Source organism: Drosophila sechellia, chromosome 2L, assembly GCF_004382195.2.
Source record: "Drosophila sechellia strain sech25 chromosome 2L, ASM438219v1, whole genome shotgun sequence".
Taxonomy (NCBI): Eukaryota; Metazoa; Arthropoda; class Insecta; order Diptera; family Drosophilidae; genus Drosophila; species Drosophila sechellia.
Window position 1 is genome coordinate 16867189 of NC_045949.1, and position 21213 is coordinate 16888401.

The following is a 21213-nucleotide window of genomic DNA, read 5'->3' on the forward strand; positions in this document are numbered from 1 at the left end:
CTAGGTGGGTGGGTGGTGCCTTCATCTGGGCGAGAGAAATGAACATAAAGTGAGCAAATGTGCCATAAATTAAAACTAAATGCCGACCGACGCTGTCAAAGGCAGAAAAACGTGAAGACGAGCGGCGACTGCAGTCGCAGTTAAGATTAACGCACACACGCATCCGCCACGCCCACAGAGGGGCGTTGACACCCACACACACACACGGTTAGATATACACCCATACAGAGGAGGTCTCATAGATGTCAAGCATTGGTCGCAATGATTTACGGTTTCGCATAGGGGAAAATTGCGCATACGACGCGTTGCCGCCACTAAGAATTTGTTTGTCCATTTTTTTCGCTGTTACCCTCTGCTGTTGTTTGCTCATAAATTGTACGCAGGAAAAGTATTTCAATGCAAACAAGAGCTGACGTTTCGAAAAGAATTCGCTTCCAAGAATACCCTTTAAGCTTATCTAGAAATTTTTGTTTTTATAAGGCACTAGAGATAATATTTTCCATACCAAATAGTTCTAAATTTCACTCACCAATTTGTTGTTATATTTCCCAATCTTTAAAATAATAAGCTTCAATTCGGATAGATGAAAATTCAGCGTATAATCACTTTAGGAGAGTACAAGATGAAGATACATTGTTCTCTGCAATTAAATTCAGCCTACGTGAAAAACTCTGACGCTCTGGGTGGTCGGCTCTGCATCTTTGTGGCACTTTTTGGTGGCGACACTTGGCAGACATTTGGTCATTTGTTGGCACAGCTTGTTGCAGGCTGCAAAGTGAGGAAAAGTATGGAAAAACCGGGCAGACATTGGAAAAAAGTTTGCGCCACATCATCTTGTTAGCATTTTGTCAGCCGAGTTGTCACATTCGCTTTAGCGAGACATCTTCAATGCTTCGTCCGCAACAAGTTGACAACAACTACAGTGAGGGAAACGCGGCTGAGAAGGGGCCGGAAAATGAGGGGGAGGAAATTCGGTCGGGGAAGCGGCCGTGGAGTCTTACGGTGCACTGGGTTTCCTTTGCACACTTTCACCCCTATCCCGCATGCACTTTACGCCTCACTTGACTTACATTCGGGGCAACGACAACCGGAGATGAAAACGCCTCCGCCTTGTTTTTCTCCTTTAACCGCCCCGTTTCGGCACCCCACCACCACCCCCTTCCATCGTCGCGCAAAATCTTTAATTGTCGCGCAATTTTCCAGTTACTGCATTTGTCGCTTCGCCCGCTTCTCACACTTGCCATGTGCCCTCCTTAAAATTGCCAAGGAATCCATGTATTCATTCATTTGTCCAACGTTATGCACAGTGGGATTGCTTGCACAAATATCGAACTTAAGAATAATTTAAATGACATATCTTAAGACACGAATTACCATATATTATTAAGATGTTTACTAGAAAAATACCTTTATTTAATGTATGCTTTTCTACTTTTCATTTTACTCAAATTCTATTCGACCTCTCCCGAAACTTCAAGTTTTATTAATGCTTTATATCGGCTCTGCAATTAAATTCTCATAATATTTAAATATATTTTATGACCCCTAATCACTGTTGGGCCATTGGGTGAGTTTAATTTTATGCGCTGCCATAAAGATTGTGGCAATCACCTGGCATTTTTCCCGATCTTTATAGCGGTATGCTTAGAATTAATTGGAACTAAAATTCTAAAGAAAATTCCAAAGAGAATATAAAAGCCAGGGCCATATTTTTAAATAATTCCGCATAAATTCCAGTGATCCACTGTGCCCATTCAGTCAACCATTCATTCATTCATTCTTGGTTCCCATTCGGGATTCTCATCTTTCGCAACTTGTCCCTCGTTTTCTGCTGGTTGCTTTCATTTGGGGCGCCACTTTCCGATGCAAGTGATATGCCTCCTGACCCCCAGAGCACGCCCTCTTTGTGGCCACGCCCACTGAAACTACCAATTAGGTGGGCAGAAGACGGTTGCAGTTTCAATTAAGAGAATTAATTGCGTGTGCGGCAGTCAGTTTGAAGAGTCTTCAGAGAGAGAAAAACTGTCGAAGAATGAGAACTCCCGACTGGTTGGTCTAGATAAGTGACACTTATCTAAATACATATTTACCTGGCAACTGGAAAGATTGGGCGAGGAAATATTTCGCCCGAGGAGGAGGAAAACTTTGTATGCAGCCCGCATATTGTCAAAAGCGGAAATTGCAGGAAGCTGCAGATTTTTATCGATGCCAGTTGACAGGCGCCAGTAGCAGCACTCGAAGGAAGTTTAGCCGAGCACTATGTATACAATCCACCCAAAGCACCACCTGAACCACACACTGGGTATGGGAAAAGTCAGAAGAACTTTCCCAACCATTGCTTCCGTTCATTTTCAGACGTTGTGACGAAACCGGAACAAAAAAGTCCAAGAGAATTCCAATTAGGGAAGATCAAAGATCCAGAAATCGGAAAATACCACCAGCATAAACACAGGCAAATTATCGATTGAAAAGCCAAGCGAGGTGTACACTAAAGAAAACCCATTAAATTTAGTCAATCGATAAACGAAGTCACAAGTTTTTCATCATCAATGGTGCAACCAAGTGGCAGCCGAAAAAAACAATTCCTAAAAAGCCTTGCGCCATAAAAAATACACTTTACGATCCTCACGCAAACTATAAAGCTAAAACAGCAGACAGAGATAGCATCGCAAAAGGAAAGAGATGGCGATACACACACACACATAGGGGCCCAGAGCACCGGACTCACTGCGAGTGTCAATGCTGATGTAAAGTGTCACTTAAAACGCGCTCAATATTTGATGGCCCGAAGACAAAATTGAGCCACCTCCGCAATGCAAATGAAGAAGAGATACGCCGCGGTACACGCCGTGACATGAGTGTAAAGCGGTTAGGTTAAAAGAGGTTTTGGAATTCATTTTCGTACTGATTTCCTGAGCTTTTGGACAGTTGCAGTAAAAGCTTAAGGTTATTAACAAACTAAACGCAAATGTAGAAAACTCTTGATTTTGTATTACATTTAAAACCGATTTTCCATGAAATACAGTGAATATAGCTAAGTTTATTGTGCAAATCGTAACCCGCTGCACGCATACTTCACTTACAAAGTGGAAGACCTCCCCCATACCATCGATTTCCAGGCAAGCTAAGGAAAACCCTTTGAAAGATCTTCGGGCGAACAACGTGAACGTATTAAAAAATGTTTTACGATGCTGAACCCAAAACGGGCAAGCTGAAGAACAAAACAACAGAATAAATGCTGAAAGGCGACGCAGAGCGAGTTTTATTATGTCGTCGAACGTTGGCGAGATAAGGTCAGTTTTCGGGGGCGGGGTGGAGAAGGAGGTGGCGGCCAGGGGAAAGGGGATTGGGTGGGGAATTGGGGTAATGGGGCGGAGGGACTGGGGCCAAAGAGCAGGAGCCCAGTGGATTGACCGCTTTGCATGTCGCGCGCTGCATTAAGCGAAACCGAAAACAAAGCGATGACAGCAGTAGGGAAAAGTAGGGGAATGAATAGTGCACTGAAAAAAATCAGGCAAAGGCTTCTAACAAAGCCATAGATAACTACCATGATCTCATTAAAATAAACTTTTAATGGGTATCTTATACAAGTAGAATCAACTTATGGTAGGTCAATTTACTCAGCGATAGAATGGATATTATAAGCTGATTTGGTATTTGAATTTCGCTCAGTGCATTGTGAGAAAGGGGCTGGAGAACTTATTGGAGACTCTTAGGGAAGGGACGGAACGGAGTGCTGAGAATCGAGGAGCGACGTCTGGACATGAGCGCCAACATGAATCGCTGACGGCGGCAGCTTAATGGATATGGATATGTGGTATATGGATGTGTATTCCATGTAGATCTGCCGCCTCTCAGATACTAAAAAAAAAATAAGTGAAAATGCGCTTAGTTCTACTCTATAAGCTTTCATTGGTATGGCGAAGAAAGAAGTTCTTCAGTTGGGTCGGCTTAAAGTAACATTCCGATCTTGGAAAAAATATATTAGAACACCACTTAAAGCGCCACAAAATAGTATTCAAGCTATATAAATAAAAGCATTAAAAACAATATTATACATTCATAAATACCCATAAATACATTTGGGATTTTGGTTATGCAAAAATGACTTCATAAATATTGCAGAATGCATATGCATGCAATGGCGAAATATTGGAGAGAATTTTTATTCAAATACTGCATCATTTTTTAGTCAACTTAGACAACTGTATAGAATATATTATCCCCTTCCTGTGTATCAATATTGACGTTTGATTTTCAACGCAAAATCAAAATGTTTCAATGCTAAATAGTTTTTCGCCATCGCTATTTAGTATAGAATGTTATTAGGATATTTATTGGTAAGTATTTATAAATGAGTACTTATTTATTAGAGGGTATTTAACCAGTGTTATGAGCACAACATTCTCTACGCTAAACCCTTTCTATTTCGTTGGTATTTTTATATTTTTTTTTTGCCCCCCATATTTTCCAATTCCATTATCAAGTTTAATGCTTGGACCAGCGGTTTACTTAGCGGTTGGCCAGACGAAAATAAAAACATAGAGCCAAAGGTCTCCCGCCGGCGGTGACCTTTTCAGAAGATATCGAACTCCAGGGGTCTTCTTCCACCAGCCCGTATGTGAAGCGCCGTCCAGAGCATTTTCCATGTTGTTGTTTCAGTTGTTTGTTGGGCAATTCAATTGAATGTTTGCGGCTGGACGACAACTGGCAACTCATCAAAGCCACGTCATCGTCATCCTTTATTTTTGCAGAGGAGGCCGCAGGGGTTGGAGTGTCCACGATTTAACGATGGCTGATCATATGCAACAGCGGCAGCACATCGCATCGCCAATGAGCAAGTAAAAATAACAATAAACAGCAGACTTTCAACAGCAACTTCCACAGTGGCAAATTGAGTTGTTTGTTGTCTCTTGTTGTAGTTCGGTTGTTTTTACTCAATTTTGTTTGTATTTTCACATTAAGAATGCGACGCAGCTGTTGAAGAAGGTTAATTGTTGTTCTTGCCGCCGACGTTGTCATCGATATTGATTATGATATTTTTTAATGGAAGGCTGAAAGATGAAAGGCCCCACGAGATGAAAGAAACTTCATCGCGATTGGGGCACACAATAACGCGTGTGTGTGCGAACATTTAATTAACCGGTTAATAAATATTAAAATATTGATAAATCAAGCGCACAAATTGCTTAACGTATGCAATCAAGGCGAGGACAAAAGGCGATTGATTTAAGATTTCTGCAATGAACGTTGACATAATTTTCAATTAACCTTATCAAGCCTTTTGGATAATCGTGAAGAGTTATGTTCCGTATTTAAGTCAAAATGCACTTATTTTTCATACCTTTAATAAAGTCTAAACAAATTTTTGAGCTCGAAAATGGTTTTACAATGTTCTGCAACTTAATTACGGCAGGAAAATAAAAATAAAATAGCTTAGCTAGCTATTTTGATAAATTGTGTTTACTTATTGTCCTTTTCGGGCGCTTTTAACAGCTCTACATTCACTGGAAATGTGGCACAACCAGGTTGCGCCGCGTGCCACGCCCCCTGCCCCAGGCAGCCGCCCACCGCCAGCCATTCCATTGATGCCCACCGTAAGTGCACAACAATTCGCTGGCCAACAACTTTGAATAACAGCGCCCACAACTGGCACACTCACACAAAGGCGGCGATAACAACGATAACATTTTAGCACATAAATTACAAATGCATGAAAAATTTTATGTCCGTGTTGTGCACTTTTGGTTTTAGTTTTTTTATTTATCTTTTAACCTTTTTGTCCAAGTTGCCTTTTTCATTGTTTTTGCTTTTAGGTTTCTGCTTTTGGCGGTAAACGCAACGAATGTTGCTGCTGCCATTTATGTTGCTGTTGTGCCAGCAACATGCAACGCTTGCCGGCAGTCGGGCAAAAGTTGGACAGATATCGCACATACATCCATGTACGAGCATACATATGCACCTGGATCTGGAATGGGATTGAGGTTCACCCAGAATTGTCCGCAAAAGGTGGCGGCAAAGGTGCAGTGCGGTCAATGCGTTATTTGCAATTCATTGCTGCCATGGGAATCCAAATGGGAAAAGGCAGAAAGGTGGGTGGCGAAGCAGACGGAGCTGGCCAAACGACGGAGGAGCGCACCGTTCATGGTCCGCTTTCAGCTTTATGGCTTAATTTTTTGGACTGCCGCTCCTGCTGTTGCTTTTGCTGGTCGCAGTGCTCCTTGTGCCACACATTTCGTAGGCAATTTAAATGCTAATCAATTTGGCGCGTTTAACGCTCCGCCAGCAACATGGCAATCTGCCCCACATGCCAGCAAGTCCAATCCAGCCACCCACCCCACATCGAAACACAGCATTGCACACAATTCAAACAAACAAGTCGCCAGAATTATGAAAGGCAGCGAATTCTGCACAGGGCCCAAAAGCAGCAGCCAAATGAAATAATAATCACTGGCTAGGGAAATAAATATGAACTGCGAATGGAAAAAGGCCAGAGACGCGAAAATTGCACTAGAGCAGGAAAATCTTGGGCACTAAATTATAGTTCAGTGAAAAATTTCATTGGTTTGCTCACAAATACAAATTCAAATTTTTAGCTAATTCCAAAAAATTTAATTTAAATCTGAGTAATATATTTTTCAAACTAGCCATCGCCTTCGGTCTAGTCTGTGTTTGCTTTTCCAAACCCCACCAGAAAACACAAAAAAAAAATAGTGCCAACTGGACACAGAAAAGTTATGAGCGATGTGCAGGCTGAAAAAAATGCAACACGTACCATTTGAATAAAATGTGCGAGTAAAAATTTGGACCACCAGAGAGCGGGGTATTTTTTGATAAGCGGAACGAGTGTGGAAGCTATAGATAACAGATTCAAAAAAATTTAGAACAAACTTTTGATTTATGGCTGCGGTTCGGAGATTTGTAGATGCAAACATAAACCGAAATCGAAATCAGTAGTACACTCAAAAATCGAACTCTGATTGTTGTGAAAATGAAAAAACAATTGTAAAAGTATTTGAAAAAGGTGCTTTAATCTGGAAACTATTGTATCCCCGTTAAAATGTTTACAATGATTTTGAAAATTAGCGTAACCCTAAAAAAAAGTCTTTAATATAGATGATATAAAAAGACCAGCAGCAGATGGAGTAAGGTAATAGAAAAAAAAAAACAGAACCAAGATAAAATTTCATTATGTCGATTTTGTGGATTTTCCTATGTAAAGAGAAAACTGTGGGGGAAAAAATAGCGAGAAAATGTGGAAAAATAGGAAGCTGGAATGGCTGCAAGTGGCTCAAAAAGTGCCTCAAGATGTGGCAACATTGGTCCAGGACAGCAGTTACTTTGCATCTTTTAAGCACTGCTACTCGGACGGGACACAAGGATAAAAAAGCAATGTCAGTGGGAAGATTGAAGTTAAAGGGATAAAGAAGTTTTCATTGGTTTCGGCTGCGGGCTGATGCAGCTGAAGCAGCTTCAGGTATTCGCTCATCCTTTTTATCCAGGCTCATCAAAATCATTCATTTGCATGAAGCCAAATTGCCAAGCTGGAAGCCAGGAATTGAGTTGAATTGATAAGAATTTTTATGGAATTTTGCCTTTAAAGATTATGATACTAGGGGGCTTACGATTTATGAGATATTTAAAAGAAATAGCTTGGATTTCTTAAGTCAAAAAGTTAAAATGATTTTTGATTTACCCTATTTTTTCGTGAATTTTATATTTTCTAGTTTATACCCTCAACTGATATGTTTCCTAATAAAAATGTCATTAAAGTGTCTAATAATTCTTTTGAAGTTGATGAATTGTGTCAGAAGATTATAGAATTTTATTGGAGACCTTTGTCATAGTTATAATCTGGGGAAGTACATAATAATTACAACATTTTATTGGATTTCTGTGTCGTTAAATGTTGTTCGGTGGTATCAAAAATTTGATTTTAAAAGCTAAAAGGTTTCCCTTTGAAATAATGTTAGGCAAAGAAGAGTTTTCTTGAAGATCCTGCCCCGTGTTTAATTTGCCAACCCGAGTCCTGATTTCGCCACCCCTTTCCGCACATTCTAAACCCCAACCGCCCACAAACCACAAACCCCTCGGGCTTATCCGCTTTAAATTTGTGTTTATCTGGGCACACGACTCGATTAATTCCTGTGAGGAGGGTGAGCGGGGAGAGGGCTAAGGAAAGGACTAAGGCGGCCGGGCGTGTATTTAATTGCCAAGGACAATTAAAAACAATTTTGCAGGCACAAAAGAGTTGGCGATAAATTTAATTGGCCCGCTACCGTTACGCCCATTGATTATTTTTGGTGCGGTAGGCGTGGCAGAGCACCAAGGAGCACTTTTCACACCTAGTGACAAGGTGTTCAGGGTTGCCATCGGGCTGCCCAAAGAAATCGGGTGGATGTAGATGTGGCTGAGTTCTTCTGTTTGGTCTTCCGCTGGAATGGGCGGCAATTTATGCGGCTGTCAGTTTCAGGGGCAGCTTGGATTTTTATTGGCACCCGGCACGCAGCCAGAACTTCCTCTCAAGTAATTGCATCGAGCACATAAATCAATTGAATTGCATTTTCATGCGACAAGTTTGGCCAACCCTCGATTGTCTGCAAGTGAAGTGAAAGCCAAAAGTAGTCGTTTTCCTCCAGGGCCTGCCTCTCATCTTTTTTAGCTGGCCCTCGAGCTCGGCGTAATCAATTGAAATAGCATGCAATGCGTCACTGGCAGAGCCAAAGCCCCACCAAGTGCGATTCCAAATCGAAGTCAACCCCCTTTGAAATGTGTGGACTATACTCCCTTGTTTTCAATGGGACACGTAGAAAGATTATCGGCGACTTCGTTTATGGCTTATCAAATTAAATGATTAATGTTTCCCTATGTTTCCTCCTTCGTTGGAAAATGTCATCAGCAGTTTCCAGCTTGGCTTTTTCAATTTTATTTCCTTTCTTGGAGTTAAAATGTTTTTCGTTGCGGTTGTCAGTTTGGTTTAACTTTCTTTCAACATTTTATTGAGAAAGTTTTGTTTGTGGCGACCTTTATGCTTAGTCTAGATTTGTGGCTGGCAAAATTGTTTCCAAGTATTTAGTGTCAATAAGATCCAAGGAATTAAAACTAACCGAAGGTGTCGTGTTTATTGGAAGTGCTCTTGGGTGGCAGTTTTGATTGCTGAATGCAGTTGGAAACTCTTCTCTACCCATTTGTTGCATGTCATTTTGTATCTATTATATTAGGACCCATATCGTTTCCACTTAAATTCATTCATTTGTCAGTCACTGGTTAAATTTGATATATAAATATATTTTTTCCTCTACTCCACATTATCCCTTTCTCTCTTAGTATCCAATCATGGTTTCACTTGTTCCTGCGATGCACTCAAAATTCTCAAAATTCCATCAGCTAAAGTTTCCACTATCCGCCCAGCTCATGATCCACACACACACGCACAAACACACACATCACATTAATCAGTCAGGACGGACAGTGGGACGGACAGGCGAATACGCACTCAAAAGTATAACTCATCAGGGCACAAATTACAAAGACAAACGATGACTGACAACCGCAAGGCTTTTTCGGCTCCCGAACGGATGGGTCGGGAAGTTGGTCGGGGTCACCACTTAGCACCCACAATCCACAGAGATGCAGCTGAAGTCGCTGGGGCAGGGGCAGGGGCATGGTCCGAGGGGCAGGGACACGAGCGTTTTTGTTAATTAAACAAATGCCGCAGTGACATGTGCACATCACGAGCGATGTGATGACTTTGCCGGGGTTTTGGTTTGGGCCGCTGCGGTTTATGCATCTGCATTCGTGATGGTGGTATGCATGTGCACCATATAGGGTCGGAAAGTCGGATAGTTGGGTGGTTTGGCTGGCTTGGATGGCTTGCCTGGCTTGGATGGCTTGGGTGGCTCGGTGGTGCTGAATACAGTACCCACTGACAATTCCGCTTGACAAAAGCGCACACAAATAACGGAGGAAAACAGGCGACATCGCTGACAATGGCTCCGCATGCAATTTAATTTATTTCAATTGCAACGGAATTATTACGACAGACGACAAAGTGCCGTCGCAGAGCAATTTACCCAGAATCCCTGGGCGTTCCCCTTCTTCGTTTCGCCCAGCGTTAGCCCAAATACGCAGCTTCTTTATCGCTTTTTTAGGGAATTGATAATAAACAAATTCATGTGCGAAGAAAGTAAGCGCAGCCAGCGTCGATTTCAATTAAACAGACTCGTGGCTCCCGTTGCCCACTCAAGCCGATAATGACCACAGTGGCGTTGGGCGGGGATTTATGAGGGGGGTCCTATGGTTTTTTGCGGAAAATACCTAACACTGCTTTAGAACTTCGTTTAATTCGGACACCAATGGGAAGCAGCTCAATGAGTGTTATTAAATTTTAATTTTAGTTGGCAAATTCCAAAGTTATTGTAATTTCACTTCAAAAAATATATGAAAATAATAACAAGTATTTGTAACAGTTAAGTGATTTACTTTAACTATAAGCTAATATTCAGAATTTTAAATATAAAATTGTCATTTATAACTTTAGTATGCGATAAATCGTGACTTCGTAAAATTGATCGTGATATGATTGCGTGATACTTGCTTCGCATAAACACATTATGTAAGCCTAAAGATTAGTTGTATATCTTGAAAGAAGCCCTTTTTCATAACTTAACTTTGATCAATTTCAGTGTACCCAAACTCTTCGTAACGTACCCATTTAAGACACCCAATTCCCGCTGCCAATTCCCAACTGCAATTTTGCAATTCCGACCCATCGTGGGTGGTACGGGGCATTCAGTTTCGCCACTGTTGATATCGTTGTTGTTGCTGAGGCAACAAAACACTTTTATTTTTTTTGTTGTTATTGCAGTTTTTGTTGTTGTTTGGCTTGGCCAGTTTCAAGTGTAAATTAATTTATGAGGCACGCCATGGAGCCGGCGCCCGAGTTGCGGTCACCGACGGCCCCCTCAAACCCGCCCATGAACGATGCTGTGGGTGGATTGGATAGAGGGGGTGGGGAAATGTCAGGCCGAGTGTGAAATTTCATATTTGAATACTCGCCAAAACGTTGACAAATGAAGTCTGCATAATTGGCTAACATTTGGTCACGGAGTTTGAGTGCCTTTTATGAATTTGAATACACGCTAGAAATAATCTGATTTATTGGTACGCAAGTCAGACAGATATCCAATTTTTTGTTTGTGGTAAATTAGAACAGAAGTAGTATAGTATATAGTTCCATATTGCATGTGCCGCAAATTCCTTCCTAAGTTGAAGCAGAGATGTGGATTTATTTTAAAAACCCTTTTTTTAGTGTAGCTATGAAACAAACGTGTACAATTTGCGTTGATTTAACTCACCTTTCAGTGTGCCGATGAAAAACAGAGCGGCCAGCAAATTGAGATGGCCAAACATGTTGATTGTTGTCAGATTTATGTTTCGAATGGCTTCCTGCTCCTTCTGATATCTGCAATGGTAGATGATGAAAAAGCAATGAATATGTAAATAATTATTTATTGCTGCAGACGCGGCCGTGAGCCAGTCGCTATAAGCGACAGAACAGAAGGCAGCAATTTGTTTGATTGTTTGGTCTGCATAATAGAGATATTTCTGTGAGAGTAGGGGGCCCAACCCTGGAAAAACAAGTGCGGAAGAACGCCAGATGTCACCTGTGATCAGTTACCTGTTACCTGTAACCAGTCACCGGTTCACTGTCATCATTCAAATGTCATTTTCCTGAGGGGGCGTGCCACAAATTGCCGATTGACACGCCACCTGACGCTAATCAAAACTACACATGCACTTTTGGGGGGCCAAGGGCCTTCGGTTCGTTTTCCCCCACCCCGCAGCAATTAAGCTTGGTTTTGTGTTTTGGGCCTGCTAAATTTTCATTACTGTGGCCATTGTCTGACCCAGAGGAACTGGGGGAATTCGAATTCGATTTGGAGCCATTGGTAAGCCCACGTTTTCCACACAATTCCCCTTTTCCAATCGCTCGGTGATTGTCATCGTAGGTGTGACTAATTGTTGGTCATTTATCTTCTTTGCTTTCTTCTCGAATTTGATTTTTTCTGTGTTCCTCTGACCTCTTTGTTTTTCGGTTTTCCATGGAAGTCATGAATAATTTCCGTTCTAAATGGAAAGGCTGGGCTTTTCCTTTCTCCCCATCTTCTTGTGTGTCTCTAATTGATAGATAATTGAAGGTCTTGGTGGGCAAAGGCGAGGACTGATCAATTGGCTGTATATAAGGCACCAGATGAATGAATCCCCAGCTTGAGTGACGTATAAGATGGACTTAAGTTGATCATGCATGGTAATTTCATCGATGGGATGATGTCACTTCCAGATTGATCGGCTTCGTAGTCTTTAAAAGGACTTAATGGTTAACTACTTTTTTTTTAATTTGGTTTACTAAATCTTATTTGTTTTTTATTCCACAAAATGTGTACCAATATTTTGTGGGCAGATACGATATTTCTATAGTTTTTCTGAGTTAAGTTTTAAATTTGCAAATCTATCACTATTGATTAAAATATAATCTTTTTACGATTGAAATCGAAACATTTAACTATAAATTGAATTATTTATCAATTCAATTTTTTGTACAATTTATTAAATTGTATGCAGACAACCTATCTATGTATCTATCTTCAAATAAGTTGCCATGTGTCATGTGCTCCCAAAGAGATATCTAAAATCTGTGACACCAAGTTATATATATAAATCTAATGTGGGTCACTAAAACTTTTTGATTGACAAATGCAAAAGACATTTATGGTGCGAATAGAATAAAATCAAATAAATTAGAGCCTCGAATGACTGTCAGAAAAGTGTTTGCATGCAGATGTAAGCTTGGGCAATTCCACCAAGCTGAACTCCAACTAGACTCTGACTATCCGGCTGTAATGTGACTTGCATATCCCTGTATCTTTTGTATCCTTCTATCTGGGTTCCCCTTATCCGCTTCCTTTGTATCTGTTCGCTGCCACCGTAAACAAGTCGGCAAAGACCGACTGCCATGGGCAACCGCCCCGCCCCCAATGGCAGGTGGACTTCCCGCCCCCTAGACAGGTGCACAAAACGGAGCCCTAACATAGTCACACACGTCTCATTTTCCCTTCGCTTTTCGCTCCTGCTTATATACATATATCTTTTTTCGGTTGCTGGCAAACTAATTTCAAAACAAATGCGATACTGTCGCAAGTGACTGAGACCACTCCCCAGCCTGTTGTTGGGTTTCCTCCGGTGGTTCAGGTGGCTCAAGTTGGGAGTGGTGCTTGTATGTCACCCTGTCAGCGATACCCTTACTCAGATGAGTCCTTGGTGACCTCAAGTGTTGGTAAAAGTCGAGGTTAGATTCTTATTCGTGGGGGGCTTGGTATAAAAATGTTGTGTGTGAATTATGTGTTTAAATATTTGTCGAAATCATTTAGTTTTGACTGGTAAAGCACTTACAATTTATGTTTATTTTTTATGAAACATAATTCTTGTTGTAAATTTATGTGTATAAATTCATCGTTTTATTTCTTCAGTGAACTGGAACAGGAGTCTAATCACAAAAAAGGATCTTTAACTTTGAGACACTCATGTGCTTTTATTTGTGTCTGCTCATTTAAATAATTTTCCCGTTAAGTGGCAAAAAGTGTAATCGAGTGAATGAGTAGAAGTAAAGCTCGGGGAATAAAATCGCTAAAATGCACTAACAATCAGTAATTAGATTGCAAAATGTATGGACAAAAATTAAATTAAAATTTTTAACAATGGAAAAAGACAAAAGACAAAAGGAAACCCCCTGAAAGGCAGAAAATAGACGAATCATACTCGAAAACTTTCGCTTTTTCTCTATTGAGGTTTTCACCAGCACCGAGACCTTTGCACCAGAAATGTGTGAAAATTCTATGGAAAATGAAAAGTTACCATATTCACCACCCCTGCCATTTGGCCCTTGGCTATGGAAAATTGAAAAGTTATCAATTACCGTTCCATTTTGAGTGATTGAGTCTCCCAATATACGCCCACTTTGAAGTCTAACATATGCCAAAAATGCTTTGTTTTTCTCGGTTTTCCTCCACCCATCTTACATTTTCCGAGCTTCTTTAGCTCAGGTTACAATTTCATGGCCCGGGGCGAATGGAGGTAATTGAATTTTGGTTTTTGGCCAAGCGGCTGATAAAGTGGGGATAACGAATAATGTTCAAATTACCAAACGAAAAAAAAAATGCACAATTCGGTAGCTGGATTAAGGTAGTAATTATTTGAGGTTATTGTTAGCTAAGAGTCAAAGTCTTATAATACTGTTGATTTGAATACGCTTTTGTTAACTAATTATATTTGCTCTAATATATTTATATCTATATTATTTTTTGTTAACTTTTCGTAGTACGCACTTAAACGGTAGACATAAAGATCCGAAAGATGCATCTTTATAACTTTCAACAAATCAGTTTCTATCCAAAGCCAAATGCTAATACAAATTATCCCAAAACAGCGGCACTTAATTCGATTCTCCCACTGACTTGATTGAAGGCAGATCGAATTGCCCAAATAAAAACCAACATAATTACGATGATGGGAATTAATTAAAAAGTTCGTCCAATAAGTCCAAAAAATTATTTATATCGATAGGGAAACGCAAGAATTCCATTGCGAGGCCAAATAAAGAGGAATGTGTTTTTAGAATTTATTATGTTCGTGTGGGAGGGCCACTTGCCGCGTTACCAAATCGATTTCAAAACTTCATAAACAACCCGGGCAGAGAATCCCCCTTCGGCAAGATTTGAGAAATCTCCGCTCGACCAATAAACTGGAAACAACAAAATCAGCGCCGCAGAGAATCGAAATTCATAAACAACAAAGCTGCAGTTTGTGCGCCTTAATTTGTTTATTTTGTGCTAAAGAGCAACACGCATCGAGTGCCATAAAAAATCAACAGGCAGCATTAAACAAAAAAAGGGGCAGTGGCAGGGGCAAACTTACAGAATTTATAAACTGTGCAAACTATGGCCAAGAAGCGGCCATAAAAAAGGCAAAAACGGAGTCGAAAGGGAATATTTATGCAAACGTCAATTGGGCTGCAATTGAATTGAGCCACGAGGCATGGCGCATAAGGAATGAAACATGAGGCATGAGGCACGTACTTTCAGACGCCTCATTGAAAGCGGGATCTGTGAAATACCCTTTGCGAAAAGAGTAATAGAGTTGTTCTGGGTTTGTTTTGTTTTAGTTCACATCCAACCATTAATGAACATGTTGATTTGAAAAACATACCGATCTAATTTATCTAATTTTAATTAATTTCTACGTTTTCATATAATGAATTGTATTGATATAAGTATAACAAATATAATTAAAACTAGCCAATAAATGTCACCATGCAAATTGTTTGTCGTTGAATGCAGCAATTTTAATTGCCTGCTAATTTCCAACCCAGAGCATTTCCAATTCGTTCGATGAGCTTTCGTTTGTATCTTTTATTAGGCACTGCTCCGTCTGCCCCCCCAAATTGATATACAAGTCAGACAACGTGACGTATGAGTGATGATGCGTGTGCGTCTCCTTTGCCCCGCCCCCTTATCACCGCCCACCATGTAAACATTCAATTCGATGGTAGCAGCATATGATTGCCATATTTGCCATAGCGCCAGTTCCGAAAAGTGTTCGATAAATGGGAAATTAGGTTGCAACGACGCCGGCGCCAATTCAAAAAAAAAAACAATCGGAAAAAGAAAAGAGTTTCCACTGGCACTTGTTTATGGCCGTAGAAACCACTTGAGGCTGTTTGGAAAATCCCCCTTTTTTCCAACCCCTTGCCAACCTTAATGGCCAACGTTTGATTGACTGACGAGCGAACGAGTTGAATGATTGCCTGCTGCACATATTGATTTGCATCTAGTGGATCGCCCATTTGCCGTAATTTGCCTTACACAATGCCATAATTTATTTCATTGATATGCCGTATATGCGCACAGTGTATATGTCATCTCTCCACATATAAATCGCATGAATTTTAAAATTATTTGCCTTGGCTTCTCGCCATTTGTTTGCCGCTAATTTGACTGTCAATCAATCGGTGAATGCAAAAGTTTTTTCTGGGCCATATAAATATTTTCCCGTTTGTAAATTCGCTATATATAAATACACAATTCCCCATTTGTTCGGTAAAATTTGCTGACGTTCATTGTTTGATTTCAGTTATGTTCAGCATACAGATTGGGACTTAAAATCAATATTATTTTCTGGCATTAAGCAAATAATACTTTTAACTTTTTAACTCTCTTTACATGAAATGGATCACTTTGTTTTAGACATTGTTTGCCTATCAATTATTCATACATATGATAATATTTTTTAACGCTTCGTACTATGTCAAGTGCTTAAAGTCTTAAAGGCAGAATCTATGGAATTTAATGAAAATTTAAAAAATTCAGATAAAAGCTTTTAAAATCAACCTAACTTCCTTGTTTTATTTGGAATACGTAAAAAAAAAACATAAGTAATTTTCAATCAATTCCGGACCGCCCACTTTATGCATAAATTTTTCATTAAATTTCAGAGTTGTATATTTTTAATAAATTCTATAACCGATTTCCATGGAGAGCAGAGGGCTCAAATTAATTGTGAGACATTCGAGAGCAGGAGTCATTTCCAAACAAATTTTACCGAAGAAGCCGAAACAATGGTTTTATTTAACTTGGGCCCGGGCCATCTCAATTGGGAATATGCCATAAATTTGCAGAAAAATGGAAAACAGGACAGGGAAAATAGGATTTTACTGTGAAAAATTTATATTTGTGTGTTTCTTCACTTTTTGGCCCGTAACACAGTCGTCATCATCCTCGCCTTGGCCATCATTTATTCATGACAATTTTGCTTCTCTCAGCTGCATCCTGGCAATACGAAGTGAAAACGGAGTCACAACTATGCCGATTGCTTTTAGGTGAATTTTCCAGCAAATGAAAAACGCACTCATCGATAATGCAGACGAAAAACCGCAGCAAAACGGGGGTAGAGGAAATGTAAAGCAATTTTCATACCATAACTGAGTAAGGAATATGCCTTTATTTTTCGGCCAGACAAGCACAGTTGGAGTTTGGTTTTTGGGGCAGAGATTCCCATTCTGAAGCCATTTTCCATAACTTCAGGTAGTTGACAGGGGGGAAGCCCAAAATTTAAACTGTGCAAATAAGTTGGCCACAACATGTCAGTTACAGACACCTCAGCAAACTTTTTTCCCCCTTTTACGAACCGCAAACGCGACGAAATTTTTGGGGGAAGAAAACGCAGAGAAGGAGTTGGTTAACGTTTTCTTTTCCCCCAATCGTGCAAATAAAATCAATCAATTTTCGGTCTGGCAAGTGGCAGTAGCAACCAGTGGAAGCAGCAGCAAAGCAGTTTTCTAAGTGCTCTTCCGACACCGAAATCTATTTGCCAAGGTGATGACAAAAAGTGTGAAGACAGGGAGTGGAAAATGGGAAAAGTATTGCCGATAGCTACGACTTTTTATATGCTCTTTAGGAGATCCATAGAAAAGCTGGATGCGCTGAAATTGTTAGTGAAATAGTGCTAAAGGTGGTTGTGGATTGGGAACAACCAAAAATTTGGCTAACAATTTGTACCATTTTATTGTATATTTTACTATATATCCCCAAACAAAATTATTATACCTTTTGTCCATTAAACCATTTTGAAATATTTTTCTTTAAGTTTAAGCTTTAAAATTAATATGAACTTTTTATGTGCTTACCCATTTTGTTTATTAGCTAGAAGATACTTTTCTATGCTCACATCCCTAATTTACGGCATTCAAACTGTTCCCATTGAGACGATACTCCTTAATAAGTCATCGATTTCCATGGCAGTCGATACAGACCCACTTTCTAGTACGGTTCCGTAATTAATAGAATCAACTGGAGAGCAAACCCTCAAGTGTTGAATGATTTAGCAGGCCCTTCACCCGCCTCTATCTGATTTTACCAGCGGAAAGCGGCGTTGAATTTTCATTAACAAAAACCGCAATGGGAATGGGAACAGAGAGTTTTCGAGCCCTGTGTCGATTTCTGTGTAATGCCCGAAAATAAAAATCAATCAACACGTTCGCTTAATAGACCATCGACTCTGCGCTCAGATGTAAATGTATCTGCAAGATACATCTTCGAGTTTAAGTATTGCACAAAGACAAATTGCTTTTGTCTCTAATTTTAACACGACTTTGACGGGCTCTTCTTCTCTCAACTTTGCTTTAATTTGTTTGCCGTGGGAGTGGAAAAATGTTCACACGGTTAAGATTTTTTTTCGTCTTCAATTTCGTCTATGTTTTGCTTGAGTTCGGTCTGGAATTGATTGGCGCACGTTTTGCGCGTGGCTAAGCAAAAAAAAAGGGAAAACATAAATAAATACAAAGGAAAACTTTACTCAATAAGCAAAAAACCAGCGAGAGTACAAGTACACAAATTTTTTATGGGGGCTCCTCACGAAAAATGCATTTCGAAAAATTTCACATTTACATTTGGGGTTTTTTCACCGCTCTGCTTTATCTTCTTCGGGTTCAATCTTTATTGAATGTCTGCCCGGCGTCTCCAACATCTTATATTTTTCTTCTTTTTTTCGTATTTTGGAGGCAACAGCACTTTGCGGGTGCTTAAAACAGCTGACAGGCCCCACTGAAAGATTGATGTATGTTGATTCTCCCTTCTGCCGGCACCCTGCCTCTGCGGAATATTTTCCACACTCTTAATGAAAATATTTCTGTTTGTGCTATTTTCATTTGACTTTGCGGCCTGTTCGAAGATTTATGTCTTTGGCGGGATTTTCGCCCGTCTTTAACCTGAGTTAATTTTTATTGGGGAGGCTAATAGGGCACGCACCTAAGTCGTTGACGTTTGGGCCTCATTTGACATATTTTCTCTTAGACAGAGTGTTTTACAAATTTCGGATTTGCTTAACTTAAGAAAAGGTCAATATCAGCATTAAGGCATTTAAATGAAAGCCATGCGAAGTGATCTACATCTGCGGACTAGTCCCCATTTGTGCTTGCCATCTATGGGGAACTTTAAGGGCAGGATCCAAAGATCCCCTTTGGGACAAGTAGTACCTTTGACTGACTGCATCGAGCAGGGAGGATAACTTTCTAGGCACTTGTATTGCAAGTGTATTCTTAAATTAGTATTTCAATATTATCAGTTTCTTAGATATCAGCAGCACTTATTATTTATTTAAAAGAGTTCAGACGAACTTATGTATTTAGATGTCTCTGTAGTTTAATCATTAAGCCAATAGATTATTAATTTTCACTTAATTGGCTTTAGCATTTATTAAGTATCTGTTAACATTTCAACCTTTAACGTTGCCCTTAGCAAATATGTATATTTTTATTGCTCTCAAAACTACATAAAGATCATTCTTATATGATCAACAATGCCTTTGCTAATCATTAGATTACACAAACAGTTCCAATCAGTTTCGAAACTTAAACAATCTTAAGCTAAGCTTCCGCTCAGATTAAACCGTTTAGACAGTTGTAAATTTACTCAAATTCATTGACAGTTGCTTGATATATTCCCGCCAAAGATTTTGCCAATTTTAAACCCATTTTGCAACGCACCCAAAGGCAAAGCCAAACTGGATGAACGCATAAACAAATATGCCAAAAACATAGTAGAAAAAACTGTGTGCAAAATCTCGCGCTCTTACGGAAAAATAAACAAAGCAAAAGGAAATCCCACAAGAAATGATTCGGATCCATTTGCTGACCCCAAAAAAAGGAGCGCAAAAAGGATAGCCTCTGGAGGTGGAGATTGCCGGTAGCTTGAGGGGGCGTGGCAGTCACCCAAATTGTGGGTATTATTGTTTATCTTAGTGAGAAAATATTTGTTTATTTGCACAGAGACTCTTTTTTTTTTGTTCACTTATTTTATGTTTTGCATTAATATTTTTACATTCCACAATTGGTATTGTTTTATTTGGTCGTGCTGCACTTACTTTTTATGACTTTTTTGAAAGCCCCTGATTTTTCTTCCTTTTCAAGATGCCGATTAAGTTGAACACCTTTATCTCGATCACTTTGTTTTGGTTTACTGCTGTTTTCCCGCTGTTTATCAGCTGCTTTCGATCATATTTCGTTTGAAATCATATCGGAAAATATTTTTTAAAATTCCAACTGTTACACTTATGCACTTTTCAAACCACTCATGCACGAGTGGCGGGTTTTGTGGGGTTTCTTTGCTTTGTTGTTAATTTTTTTTTTTTTTGTTGACCGGTCACACGCACTCTCACACACAGATGACACTCAGGGCAACAGTACCGTTAATCCAAGCGTCCGTGACCTGCGATCCGTTACAATGCTCGCGTCGAAATAGACTAAACGTATCTTTCAGATACATTCGCTTTCCGTTTTTCGTGTCCAGACGAAAATGTTCGTGTCGTGGAACCGAAGTTGCAACGATGCCCGCCGACAGCCCACGAAGTAGCGCCCTCTTGCGGATTTTATGTGCAACCTCAGTCTTATACGACTTAACAGTGTTCTAACAGCACGAATTCGATGCTAAATTTCTGAAGAGGAGAATCAAACAGAAACATGCAATATGTTCGACTGGAAAATGTTCAGGTTTGAATCAAACTAGGGAGAAACACAACGAAATCATCCAAGAAATTTGTTTTTATTGTTTTAACAGAAATTGTTTAAGTCCTTTATATTTCTGATTGGAATCGGAAAAGGAAAGGAATTGATTCGACCAAATAGGCAAATTAGATTTTACTTTAATTTGTGAAAAGATGTAACCTAATAAATGCATATATGTTTATCAAGAAGAAAAATATTTCATAAACTCAATCCTGATTATGAATTACTAATAATAATAATAATAATAATAATAATAACGTAGTATTGAATTAAAACGATTTATGATCCTCAATGCGTATTTTAAGGTAAAATATGGAAATCATGCATCACCCTGCCGGTGATCAGCTCCAAGTTTTGAATACCTTACTTTCGCACTTTCAATCCAAATTCTACTAAGCAACTCTTAATTTATTCTGTTAATTTAAATCATTTTTTAGAAGGTTCTGATTTTTTTTATATTTCTAGTTCTTGGAAACCTGATCTAATGTCGGCAAAATGTGGGTGGTAAGTTAATTAATCAGCTAGCAAATAAACCAGTGCCAACTTGGTACAAAAACCAGTCAGTTGACAGTGTCAGTTATAATATCTACCTACTTCAA

General features: G+C 39.6%; 1 protein-coding gene across 2 annotated transcripts in view; it reads right to left on the minus strand.

Annotated features, from left to right (window-relative positions):
• The window catches only part of LOC6614466, a 70954-nt gene extending 50603 nt beyond the window's left edge, over positions 1-20351 (minus strand). For both annotated transcript variants that reach the window (XM_002038863.2, XM_032725168.1), the window contains exons 1-2: positions 19975-20351; positions 11358-11464 (exon numbers count right to left, since the gene is read on the minus strand). In XM_002038863.2, coding sequence (XP_002038899.1) covers positions 11358-11412 — 55 coding nt within the window. In that variant the 5' untranslated portion in view covers positions 11413-11464; positions 19975-20351. The remainder of the gene's footprint in view (positions 1-11357; positions 11465-19974) is intronic.
• Between the last annotated feature and the right edge of the window lie 862 nt (positions 20352-21213).